This window comes from Vulpes vulpes, chromosome 2 (assembly GCF_048418805.1).
Source record: "Vulpes vulpes isolate BD-2025 chromosome 2, VulVul3, whole genome shotgun sequence".
NCBI classification, from domain to species: Eukaryota; Metazoa; Chordata; class Mammalia; order Carnivora; family Canidae; genus Vulpes; species Vulpes vulpes.
The window spans coordinates 63,944,993-63,958,484 of NC_132781.1; the positions used below are offsets into that span (position 1 = coordinate 63,944,993).

Sequence of the window (13,492 nt, forward strand, 5' to 3'; positions counted from 1 at the left end):
CACACACACATACACAGGGGAGAGCACCTATGGTTCTGGCACAGGCTTTGCCCAAACAGACAGCAAATAGAGATAAACAGTAGCACTTTATTTGGCAAAGGGGTGCAGAGTATTAACTATGCAGAGTATTAACTATGACCTTTTTTATCTGCATTTCAAGGACTTTTTAAATTTTTTTAAAGATTTTATTTATTTATAACACTCATAAAACAATCAATGTGATTCATCATATCAGCAAGAGAAAAACCAAGAACCATATGATCCTCTCAATAGATGCAGAGAAAGCATTTGACAAAATACAGCATCCATTCCTGATCAAAACTCTTCAGAGTGTAGGGATAGAGGGAACATTCCTCAACATCTTAAAAGCCATCTACGAAAAGCCCACAGCAAATATCATTCTCAATGGGGAAGCACTGGGAGCCTTTCCCCTAAGATCAGGAACAAGACAGGGATGGCCACTCTCACCACTGCTATTCAACATAGTACTAGAAGTCCTAGCCTCAGCAATCAGACAACAAAAAGACATTAAAGGCATTCAAATTGGCAAAGAAGTCAAACTCTCCCTCTTCACCGATGACATGATACTCTACATAGAAAACCCAAAAGCCTCCACCCCAAGATTGCTAGAACTCATACAGCAATTTGTTAGCGTGGCAGGATACAAAATCAATGCCCAGAAGTCAGTGGCATTTCTATACACTAACAATGAGACTGAAGAAAGAGAAATTAAGGAGTCAATCCCATTTACAATTGCGCCCAAAAGCATAAGATACCTAGGAATAAGCCTAACCAAAGAGGTAAAGGATCTATATCCTAAAAACTAGAACACTTCTGAAAGAAATTGAGGAAGACACAAAGGGATGGAAAAATATTCCATGCTCATGGATTGGCAGAATTAATATTGTGAAAATGTCAATGTTACCCAGGGCAATTTACACGTTTAATGCAATCCCTATCAAAATACCATGGACTTTCTTCTGAGAGTTAGAACAAATTATTTTAAGATTTGTGTGGAATCAGAAAAGACCCCGAATAGCCAGGGGAATTTTAAAAAGAAAACCATAGCTGGGGGCATCACAATGCCAGATTTCAGGATGTACTAAAAAGCTGTGGTCATCAAGACAGTGTGGGACTGGCACAAAAACAGACACATAGATCAATGGAACAGAACAGAGAACCCAGAAGTGGACCCTGAACTTTATGTTCAACTAATATTCGATAAATGAGGAAAGACTATCCACTGGAAGAAAGACAGTCTCTTCAGTAAATGGTGCTGGGAAAATTGGACACCCACATGCAGAAGAATGAAACTAGACCACTCTCTTGCACCATACACAACGATAAACTCAAAATGGATGAAAGATCTAAATGTGAGACAAGATTCCATCAAAATCCTAGAGAACACAGGCAACACCCTTTTTGAACTCGGCCACAGTAACTTCTTGCAAGATACATCCATGAAAGCAAAACAAACAAAATCAAAAATGAACTATTGGGACTTCATCAAGATTAGAAGCTTTTGCACAGCAAAGGATACAGTCAACAAAACTCAAAGACAACCTACAGAACGGGAGAAGATATTTGCAAATGACGTATCAGATAAAGGGCTAGTTTCCAAGATCATAAAGAACTTATTAAACTCAACACCAAAGAAACAAACAATCCAATCTTGAAATGGGCAAAAGACATGAAGAGGGATCTCACCCAGGAAGACATGGACATGGCCAACAAGCACATGAGAAAATGCTCTGCATCACTTGCTATCAGGGAAATACAAATCAAAAGCACAATGAGACACCACCTCACACCAGTGAGAATGGGGAAAATTAACAAGGCAGGAAAGCAGTGTATGTTCTCATTCATTTGGGGAATATAAATAATAGTGAAAGGGAATATAAAGGAAGGGAGAAGAAATGTTGGGAAATATCAGGAAGGGAGACAGAACATAAAGACTCCTAACTCGGGGAAACGAACTAGGGGTGGTGGAAGGGGGGAGGAGGGCGGGTGTTGGAGGGGAATGGGTGACGGGCACTGAGGTGGACACTTGACGGGATGAGCACTGGGTGTTTTTCTGTATGTTGGTAAATTGAACACCAATAAAAATTAATTAAAAAAAAAAAAACAAGGCAGGAAACCACAAATGTTGGAGAGGATGCAGAGAAAAGGGAACCCTCTTACACTGTTGGTGGGAATGTGAACTGGTGCAGCCACTCTGGAAAACTGTGTGGAGGTTCCTCAAAGAGTTAAAAATAGACCTGCCCTACGACCCAGCAATTGCACTGCTGGGGATTTACCCCAAAGATACAGATGCAGTGAAACAGCAGGACACCTGCACCCCGATGTTTCTAGCAGCAATGTCCACAATAACCAAACTGTGGAAGGAGCCTCGGTGTCCATCGAAAGATGATGGATAAAGAAGATGTGGTTTATGTATACAATGGAATATTCCTCAGCCATTAGAAATGACAAATACCCACCATTTGCTTCAACGTGGATGGAACTGGAGGGTATTATGCTGAGTGAAGTTAGTCAATCGGAGAAGGACAAACATTATATGTTCGCGTTCATTTGGGGAATATACATAATAGTGAAAGGGAATAGAAGGGAAGGGAGAAGAAATGTGTGGGAAATATCAGAAAGGGAGACAGAACATAAAGACTCCTAACTCTGGGAATCGAACTAGGGGTGGTGGAAGGGGAGGAGGGCGGGGGGTGGGGGTGAGTGGGTGATGGGCACTGAGGGGGGCACTTGATGGGATGAGCACTGGGTGTTATTCTGTATGTTGGCAAATTGAACACCAATAAAAAATTTATTTAAAAATATATTTTATTTATTCATGAGACAGAGAGAGAGAGAGAGAGGCAGAGACACAGGCAGAGGGAGAAGCAGGCTCCCTCCAGGGAGCCCGACGCGGGACTCGATCCTGGGTCTCCAGGATCACACCCTGCACTAAACCACTGAGCCATCCGGGCTGCCCCCAAGGACTTTGCTTGAAACCGACCCCATTATTTTAGTCGGTATATGAAGGATTCCTTTCAGAAAGGCTTTTCCCCAACATTCTGACAAAAAGCACAGAATTCTTATATCCTGCCCTTTGATCCTTTCTGTCTTACATTTATTCTAATATGTTTAAGTTTTAATTTTGTGGTCTATCTCCAAGGTTTCCTCCAACCTTTGCTCTCTAATCTGGTGGTCCATCTGTACTGTTCCTCTTCAGATAGTACTTCACTAGCTTCGAAGCCACCTGCTCAGTTTCGGTAGTGAGACTACAAGATTCACAGATTCACATCACCACACTTCACGCCGTCTTTAATTTAACTCTGTAAATTCACTTTTCAACACTCCTGAGCTGTTAATTCTAATTTGGCCTCTCATCACCTGCAATGACTGAGCCAGATCTTTATCTGTGCCACCCATGGTGCATTTTATTGCAGGTTCCATATTTCTGCAACTGTAGCGAAAAGATGAAGAATGTACAGAGCTCTGCCAACATGAAAAGCTGTCACTATGTAGCTCCTGTTGGGGAATCTCCCAAAATTGGCATGTGTTTCTATCGCTTCTCCCTGCTTCACATATTCATTCTCACTTCAGCCACAAAGCTCCCCAGATAGCCAAATATTCTCCACATCAGAAGAAGCAAAAGCAACAAATGCATATACCTAAACATACAGTCCACCCTATCAATTGAATCCTTGAGTGTTTGTTCTCTGAATTCCTATTAGTCTGTTCTTAATAACGCTTCTATCCAATGTATGATATTTAATATCCTCAACGTTTCAAGAACTGTATCCATCTACATTCTTCTCTGGCTTACAGGATGTTTTTCCACTCCTCCCTTTCAAATCATCAACCTGGCCCACAACCTGGTTAAATGTCATCTATAACCCTATCAATGTCATATGTATATATAGTTCTCATCTTGATCTACTGTCTTAATATAACCTATTTTAAGCAAAAGCAATCCAAAAATTTCTTTGAGTCTTCCTTACTATTGATTCCTATAGTTAAATACCATCTATAACACTCTGCCCTGTTTCATTAGTCAAAATGTACAATACACAAGCATGCCTAAATTTCCTCAGATCTTTTCAGAATCCTACCAGATTCCCTGCTAGAACAACCTGCTAGGACAAAAAAAAAAAAAAAAGAGTCCCACTGACACTATATTTTAGAGGAGACCACCCCACTACCATTGTGCCCCTCCCATTAGTCACAAGACCCTAAAAGATGTCTTTCCCAAAGATATAGGAGTGAGGTGGTGAAAGGCAGCAACACCCAGAGAGTACTCACTGAGAGGCTTCAGGATGCTGCTGCTGGATTCATCAGCATTTTCCACATCTGATTTATCAGAGTAGTTCTCAGAGATTCTTTCTTTTTCCTTCTTTTCTTTGTGCCCTGTCTTTCTCTTGTGGCGTCTCCTTCTCCTGTAGCTCTTCGGCACATGGACCCCAATGTAGATGGTATGGTGGCCTAAGAAAGGTCACAGATCATCAGTCATTTCAAATCACATTCTCGGCTGCATATAAATTTCACAAGCTCCTCAGGTCAGAAGAAAATGTCTATGAACTCATTACCATTTTATATTTGACAAATAAACTGGAAAAATAAAATCTCTTCCCAATTTTCAGTTCGCTAGAGTATAATTCAATCCATTGGCTGGCGCTAGGATTCTGTGAGGGTGTACTCCAGTGCCACTCAGATAGACTCCTTTTAAAAGTTTAGGGAAGCCAAGAAATGCCAACCCAGAAATCAGGAATCCCTCATCCAGCCATACCTCCGTCATCAATTAGCTATTTGACCTTGAGCATGTCCCTTAACCATTCTGGGCCTCAATTTCGTCATTTGTATAGCAAGAGGCTTACACTGGGTGATCCCCGGAGACCTTTCCAGTTCTAACCCTCCTGAGTCCTCTTCAGGGTACTGAAAAAGGAGGTCTGGGAGCAGCAAAAAAATAAAGATCTAACTCAAAGTTCAAGAAGTCATTCTGCTGCAGATAAGCTCTTGCATTAAAACTTTTTTTTTCTTTCTTTTTTTTTTTTTTAACCAAATCAGCAGAATAGAGACTTAGAACTGGGACAAATTGAGAAAAAATAAGACATACTTGGAGAGAAGATTTTAGAAATACTCAAATGTTCACACTAGGAAACAGCTAAAATGAATGTCAGTTACAGTGCCATTCTCATTTTTCTTTTTTCGTTTCCAAAAGTTTCTAAAAACTGGTTGTTGCAATGATAAAAATAAACCCAGCCCAGCAAAAATTGCCTTGAAGAGAAGGGCATGAGGAAAAAAGATTGTGAAAAGCTTTTAGTTCTGTAGATGGAAGAAGCTGCAAAACTGACAAGTGGTATTATTTTTACAAAATCTGATAAGACAGGGGAAAAAAAGGAACTCAAAGTTCCACATCTTTAAAAAAAATGGGAAACTTTTACTTTCACTTTATATACAGCATAACTTCTGAATGTGGGAACCACTATCTCGGAAGAAATGTGAAAAAAAAATTTTTTAACTGCAAATTAGATTAGATTATCTCATCTTTCCCATTTCCTATTCTGGAATGACTCCTTGATGACCACTTTACAATACCACAGATAATATCACACACCTAACATGCAATACATATACATGCAGTACGTCTAATATAAACTACTGTGAGTTACTTTCCACAGTAACCCATCAGGCATATCTAAAAACACTATAATTCACAGGGATGTTCCCTTAAATTGGAAGGATTAAAACAATTATATGCTCCTTCAAGAGAAAGCTTCCAACTAAGGAATGCAGATCCCTAAATGAATGGGTTAGCATTCCAAAAAAATCTGGTATTTGGAATGAAGTTGGAGGCATCTATATAAAGTATAAAACTCCCCTCAACACACATAGACACACACACCAACTCAACTATTACAAAGCACAGTGAAATTCTCTTCACAGAATGAGTGCCAATGAGAAATTTATCATGTCTAACCATTTGCAAGCAAATTGTTCTCATGGGAAAGCTATATTATACTAGGAAGTAGGAAATGTCTCAGAAACAATGTGAATTAAGAAACAGTGTCAATTGTTTCCTGTGCTCCAGTTACCAAGGGAGTCCTGCAGCTTTATCTCAACTCACACAATATATGTAAGCAAAGCCAACCAATTTCTTCAGTAAATCAAACACTGAGAGCTTGGTTGCTTTCATTCAGGAATTAGGAAAACGTCATGAAAAAAATTAAGAAATTGGAAAATTTTAAAACCTATCACATTAAATATTTTCTATATCTTATTAAATAATGGCAACTAAGCAAAAAAAAAAGGCAGTTAAGCTATATTAGTCAAATTGATGTTACACACAAAGATCTTTATATGTATCTACCCAAATCTGCACAGTGTCTTTGATAAGTCATTTAAAAGACAGTTTATATGGGTCGATAGGATTCTAAGATAAGATTTCTGACTATAAACTCTTTTTGTTGTCAACCTAACCAAGAGGGTGGGTGATTCAGAGAGTGAGCTTTCAAAGCCCATGGAGAGGAGACTACCTTAACTTCTGGGACCTAACTGGAGGTGCAACATCACAAATATGGTGTCATCTTATTCACATCGTGATCACATGCCGTCCCCCACCCCACCCCTATGAAGAAGATTCAGCTTATCCCCATCTCTTCTAGCTCCTGCCTCAGGTTCTCTCTCTCTCTCTCTCTCTCTCTCTCTCTCTCTCTGTCTCTCTCACACACACACATACACACACACCTCACTCACTTTATCACACACTTTCACACAAGTGGGGAAGCTTTCAGATATGATGATGCTCTTTGCAGCTCAAATACCAAGCTGAACTGTGGTTCCTTGCAAGACACCCCAAATTTCAGACGTTTTTTCTCAGCTTTATTGAGGTATAATTTGCATGTCATAAAATTCACACATTGTAAGGATACAATTCAATGATTTGGGGATTATTTACAGAGTTCTGCAACCATCACCATCAATTTTAGAATACTTCCACCAATCCAGTAGTGCACTTTCTGTTCCCACTCCCATTCCATATAACCACTCTTAAGCATTTTTGATACTCTCAGTGATGGCCTCTGGGAAGCTACAATACTCTGGTACCCAAATAGCCATGACTTTTTTGCGGGAACCCTTACAACACAGCAGAACAGCATATTTCCTGAGTGAAGAAGATCCTGCTTTCCAAGAGCTGCCAAAGGAGATCATGACACTGGGCAAAACTCAAAGCACCCTCCTTTTCTTCTCACACATTACCAGTAACTAAATTTTCCTTTTCTGTCTTGGGTTCAGGGAGAAGAGAAAGAGCCCGGTCCTGAAGTTAAATAAACCGGAACTCAGGGAAGGTGCTGTGTTTTCATCAATTACTTCTCCGTCACTCTCCATGTCAGCTTCTTTGCCCAGGGGAGGAGAACAAGACACCCTTGCCCTGGAGAGTGAAGGGGAAGGCTTTCTCAAAATGATCACCAAATATTTCATAAGCTGTACATGCCAAGTAACAAAAATACTGAAAGTAAAATGAGCTCAAATGGAAGCATTCTTGCTGCTCCCACAGAATACCTGTCTTCAGGAAGCAGAATTACTGATGAAAATATACTATTGTTAAGAATCTCATAGATGGATTTCAATATTTATTTTCAATAAAATATCTTTTTCTGTCTCAGAGATCTGTCATGAAGAATGATGGCTATTTTTAAAATTGTAACTCATAAAAACGACAGCAAGCACTTAGGAAATCTACAAAGGTTGACGGCATAGTATTATTTCATATATAAAATAAAAAATGAGAAACCTGACAGACAAGCTTTCCAATCCAGCAAGAGTCTACAAAACTGCAGATGCTGAAAGAATCAGGGACAGTTACCTGCTTAACTTGAAGAGAATTTTAGACTTAAAAAATAAAATAAAATCCCTCCCCTAGAAATTTCACCGAAGACTGTTTCCAAAGTTTCACCAAAAACTTCTTCAGAAGCAACAATTTTTTAAATAGCTATAATTCATAAGAAAAGGTTATTGTTTCAACTATACTCAAATAGAAAAAGCTTGTTTTAAATATTATTAAAATAAAGTTTGCATTTTTGCTACTAAAATTGCATAAACTAAAACTACTGAAATCTACATTTGACAGTTCATTTAGGTATGAGTCAAAGGGCATTCAGTCCTTGATTTGGCAGTGGCCTCAGTATCATGTGTTCAAATAAATACCCTACATACCTTTCTCTGACAGATGGTGTAAGTTCCTAACAAACTCTAAATGTCTTGGGAATATCTCATAATCCATCCTACAGCCAATACTACTGGGAAGAAAGTATGGTTTTCCTAGTTATCTCTGAATGTCAGAAATTATCACTAGGTGATGCCTGTATCTTCCCATCCTCACCTGCTCCACCTCAGCTGAAAGCAGAAGTACTGTGACGTTATCATGTCCAATTCTTCCAATTCCTGAAATAGTTCTAAATTAATGTCATTGATAGTTGCTATCATGTTTTCAGACCAACAGAGAACTCTTACACTTAGTAACTTAGTAACTCTACAGCCATTCGAGTTAAAGAGGTTTTCACAGACATTACCAAGGATGATTTAGAATTTTGTAGAATTAAACCTATCAAACCAGAAAAGGGTTTTATGCCAGCCAACCTCAAACTCTAGAAAGGGATGGACAGTTAAAGACCATATGCCTCTATATGCAAGATAGATCTATTAGCTCCTTTAAGAAACATATTACTGTGTTTACTGTACATACAGATGAGAGTAACTATTTGTTGGATACTTACAAATGTGTCAGGTTCTAGCTAGATCTCTTATATCCATTACCTCATGCAATTATGACAACTGTACAAATTAAACACTATTATCCTAATTGTACAGGCTGGGATGCCTGGGTGGCTGAGTGGTTGGGCACGTGCATTTGGCTCAGGTCATGATCCCGGGATCTGGGATCGAGTCCTGCATCAGGCTCCCTATGAGGAGCCTGCTTCTCCCTCTGCCTGCGTCTCTGCCTCTCTCTCTCAGTCTGTGTCTCTCATGAATAAATAAATAAATAAATCTTTTTTAAAAAAAATGTTAATGATTGTATAGGCAAAGGAACCAAGGCTCAGGGAACCTCCAGTCAGATGCACAGAGGCTGTGTAACTGACACTTTGCTGGAAGGGAGGTGGGTCGAGCTCAAACAATGACGGGCACTAGGGGGACACTTGTTGGGAAGAGCACTGGACGTTATAGGTAAGTAATGGATCACTAAAGTCTACTCCTAAGACCAATACTACACTATATGTTAACTAACTTGAATTTAAATAAAATCTTGGAAGAAAAAAATAAAATTGTTACATGTTCTTAAAAATACAGATCAGTACATATAATCCAAAATACTTTAATAAATGAAATACAAGTAATTTGTTAGCTTATTACTCACAAACACATAGGAGTGTCCATAAGCAGCTCTAATAAGATATAATCCAAGTAACTGCTAATTTACTGGGGCATAAATACCAGCTCATGAAAAGAAAATGCTCTTCAAAGAGCATGATACAATTTTGCAATTAACAAGGGGAAAGTCAGCCCTGATGAAATGTTGGCATAAAGGTCCATATTTCAAACATATATTACTACACAAAACAAGGCATGATTTCTCTTTTTGTATTTTAGAGAGGAGTCACTTATCACATAGAAAAAAAAAGATAGGGACACCAGGGCAGTTCCGTGGTTGAGCATCTGGCTTCGGCTCAGGTCGTGATCCCGGAGTCCTGGGATCGAGTCCTACATCAGGCTCCCTTCAGTGGGCCTGCTTCCCTCTCTGCCTATGTCTCTGCCTCTCTTTCTGTGCCTCTCATGAATAAATAAAATCTTTAAAAAAAAAAGGAGAAAAAAGAAAAAATAATCATGCATATGTTTATTAACAGGAAGTTATATATTGCCTATGTAATTTATTTATAAATAATTTTGAATCCTGATGAATAATCTCTTTTAATATTAATGCTACCAATTACACTTAAGATTAGGCATGCAAGCAAATAACCAGTGCAAACGATGAAAAACAGGGAAATACTTTTCTTCTCACTGAACTGCATGGGAATTTTGTCTATTGAAAGCCTCCCAGAAAACCTTAAGGCAACCTGAGGTTCCCCAAGCGAGACTGATAAGAAATCTTAGCTTGTTATCAGCTGTTTACTAAGTATAGTGCTTTTAATATTTAATATTTGATGATGATGATGATGATGATTACAATCTCTAGGCAGGAACAAATAGCTACAGGAAAAAGGTCTTGAAGGGGAGTCAAGCTATGGTTACCCAACTAACCTCCTGTCCTTTAGCTCAGGAAACTTCTCCACCTGTCTTTTAAGTGTTGATTTCTAGCAAAGTTCTAATTATAGTCTTTAGGTAAAGAGAACTGGAAGACCACACACTAAGATTTAATTTCCATTATATTACCATTATTAATAGCTAATAAGATGCAAAAAGTGACTAGCATGATAAAAAGTTTGAATTAGTGAATACCCTTTTTTTTTTAAGATTTTATTTATTTATCCATGAAATACAAAGAGGCAGAGACATAGGCAGGGGGAGAAGCAGGCTCCCTGTGAGGAGCCCAATGAGGGACTCAATCCCAGGACCCTGGGGATCATGACCCGAGCCAAAGGCAGACGCTTAACCACTGACCCACCCAGGCACCCCAAATATTCTTAACGAAATATAACTTTAATATGTTCAGTAGTCATCAATTATTTTAAAATATCTAGGCTAGAACAAGCACTGAAAGGTAATACAGAAACCTACCTAATGAGTAAACAAGACTAAAAGTCATCTTATTTTTCATAAACTCCAAACCCTGAAGTACTTCACAGTCTCTAAAAAGTTGACTCTCCCAAGTAATTTTAACTTTGCTTTAGCAAAATCTCTTTTCATCTGTAGACATAAAATATAATCTATATCTATATCTCTATATTTATATCTACATTGATATAATATATAGACATATACAGAGATATCTATATAGTCTCCATATATAGGGAGAAGAGAGAGGGAGAGGTCATTTTTTATGGACAATCCAAATCAAATCATATCAATAAAATGTCTCCTGCCATGGACAATACACAAAAGTGCCACACAAGTGTTGATCTTCCTTTTCCCTTCCCTTTCCAAGGAGGGTAATACAGAGCACAATGTCTTCTTATTCCCATCACCTTTGAACCCTGATAACAACTTGTAAATCCCCTCCACTAGCAAAGGCACTCCTGAGGACAAAAGAGCCAACATTAGACCAAGCGTAACTTGCCCTTCAGTGGGGTGCTTTAGTCATTACACAGGGTTTCAATGTTCAACAGAGGCAACACCCTGCATAACCTCAATCTTCCCTCTTCCTGCCCAGAAACACGTGCCTGGCAATCCCCACCCTGTTCTGGGTAGAGTTTCACCCAGAGTGTTCACGCAGTATGTGCCAACCCTCATGAGCTGTTATCCCTTTACTTGATTGAGCAGAATAGATTGGAACCAAAAGACCTGGGAAGGCCAGTGCCAGGTAGAGCAGTGCTAAGAGTGAAGAAGAAACACCCAACAGAAAGAGATGATCTCTCCACTCATCCTGACACCCGAGAACCCAAAAAGACCTAGTGATTTTTTAATGTGAACTACACATACTGTCAAACAAAATCCACCCATGATCCAATCACGAAGAACTGACAGTTTCCATTATTTCTTTTACAGTCACCATTTGCACAACTGAATGGGAAACGGGGTTGGAAGAGAGAAAACAATGGCTAATCCAATTGTCATTGATAACTGGATTTGCAATTGCAGCCAGAGAGGCAGCTGAGACAGACACATAAATGCACACATTCACACTCTTCATCCTACCCACATTGTCCATCTCTAACTCTATTATGGCTTCCCTTTTAACACTGGCCTAAACCCTGGCTAGGCAATAGGAAGAATAGTCTTTACTTGCTATAGACAGATAATCCACCATATAGTTAATGCACTCATGGCCAATCAGGTATCAAATATTTAATATTAGTTCACATAATTCCCTCCTCTCACATACCTATACACAGGGAAATGAGAGATGGATAATGCTGTAAGATTGAAACAATGACGAAGAAAGTGCTCCAAGTGACTTAAATTAGCCTGAATAAGACCAATCTCAGAATCTCCATGGCTATGGTTTTCCACATGCATCCAGAAAAGAAGACAGCATTCACTGACACAGGAGCACATAATTATACTTTTAGAGTTGAAATGACCTTAAACATTACATGGTTCAATTTCATTTGCCAGTTGAGGCAATCAAAGCCAAATAGCCAGTTAATAATGTGAAGACTGGAATCCTTGGGGCTCCTAGATAGGTAAGGTTTCTTCTACCACTTTCCCACTCCCATGATGCCAGCCCACCACTACCACGATTCCTCCCATTTTCTACTGTCTGCAAAACATGACCAAAAAAAAAAAAATTACTCCTTTCAAGTTTGTAACTACCTAGAAGAAAAAAGGGGATCAGGGAGTCTCTGAAAATGCTTCTCTCTTATAATTATAGCATGACAAGTTTAAAGATTTATTTATTTATTTATTTGAGAGAAAGAGCACGCACACACACATGTGCATACATGAACTGGGGGATGGGCAGAGGGAAAAGAATCTCCAGCAGATTCCCCACTGAGTCCAGAGCCTGATTGGGGGGGAGAGTGGGAGCTCAACCTCTCAACCCTGAGATCATGACCTGAGCTGAAACCAAGAGTTGAGGACTCAACTGACTGCACCATGCAGGTGCCCCTAGAATTACAAGTTTAAATCCACAACCCTTAGGTTCCATAAACTGCCCTAAAATATGAAGATGTTCTGGCTATGACATCTGTCCTCCACTGATCACCACTGATCACTTCTAGAAATGGTAGAAAAAGTTTTAGACTTTCCTTCTATGTGCTCCATTACACTCAATCAATTAAAATATTTAGAATGGTTACAGAATTTTAGAGCTCAAAAGGATCTTAGAAAAAATACAGCTCAACATTCTCACCTCACAGATGAATGGAGGAGCCTGGAGAGGTGAAAGTGATTGATTTGTGGCAACACTGACAGGAACCGGAATAACAAGGACATGGACACTTTCTCAGCGTGGTGCTCATCCCCCAAATGAAAAGCTTACAAAAGTGGGGCCCACCAGGCTGTTTCTTCTTCCTCTCGCCTTTTCATGAGCTCTTCCGACACTTATCATCCTCCTCTCCCCAGTTCTTCCCACTTCCTGTTCTTCCAGGTGCTTCTTCCAGTTCTCATCCATCTCCCTTTCCAAGTTCCCTACTGGCTCCAGAGGGAACAGTCCTCAAGCCTCCACAAAATGGCATATGAATTTCCCAAATTGTTCACAGTAGAAATCCAGAAGCAATCACTCCCATTGCAGCCTCTGTCCATCAGCAGATCCTGGCAATTCAACCCATTTGTCTTGACCTCTTGGTACCCACTGTAGTCTGACTCAAAATAATCTCTCAACTGAATCCTAGCAACAGTCTCCCCA

The 13,492-nt window shown here is 39.4% G+C and overlaps 1 protein-coding gene across 15 annotated transcripts in view; it reads right to left on the minus strand.

Moving 5' to 3' along the window:
- The window catches only part of SLC4A4 (solute carrier family 4 member 4), a 424,139-nt gene that overhangs the window by 272,646 nt on the left and 138,001 nt on the right, over positions 1–13,492 (minus strand). For all 15 annotated transcript variants that reach the window (XM_072748813.1, XM_072748814.1, XM_072748806.1 and 12 more), the window contains one exon: positions 4,294–4,473. In XM_072748813.1, coding sequence (XP_072604914.1) covers positions 4,294–4,473 — 180 coding nt within the window. The remainder of the gene's footprint in view (positions 1–4,293; positions 4,474–13,492) is intronic.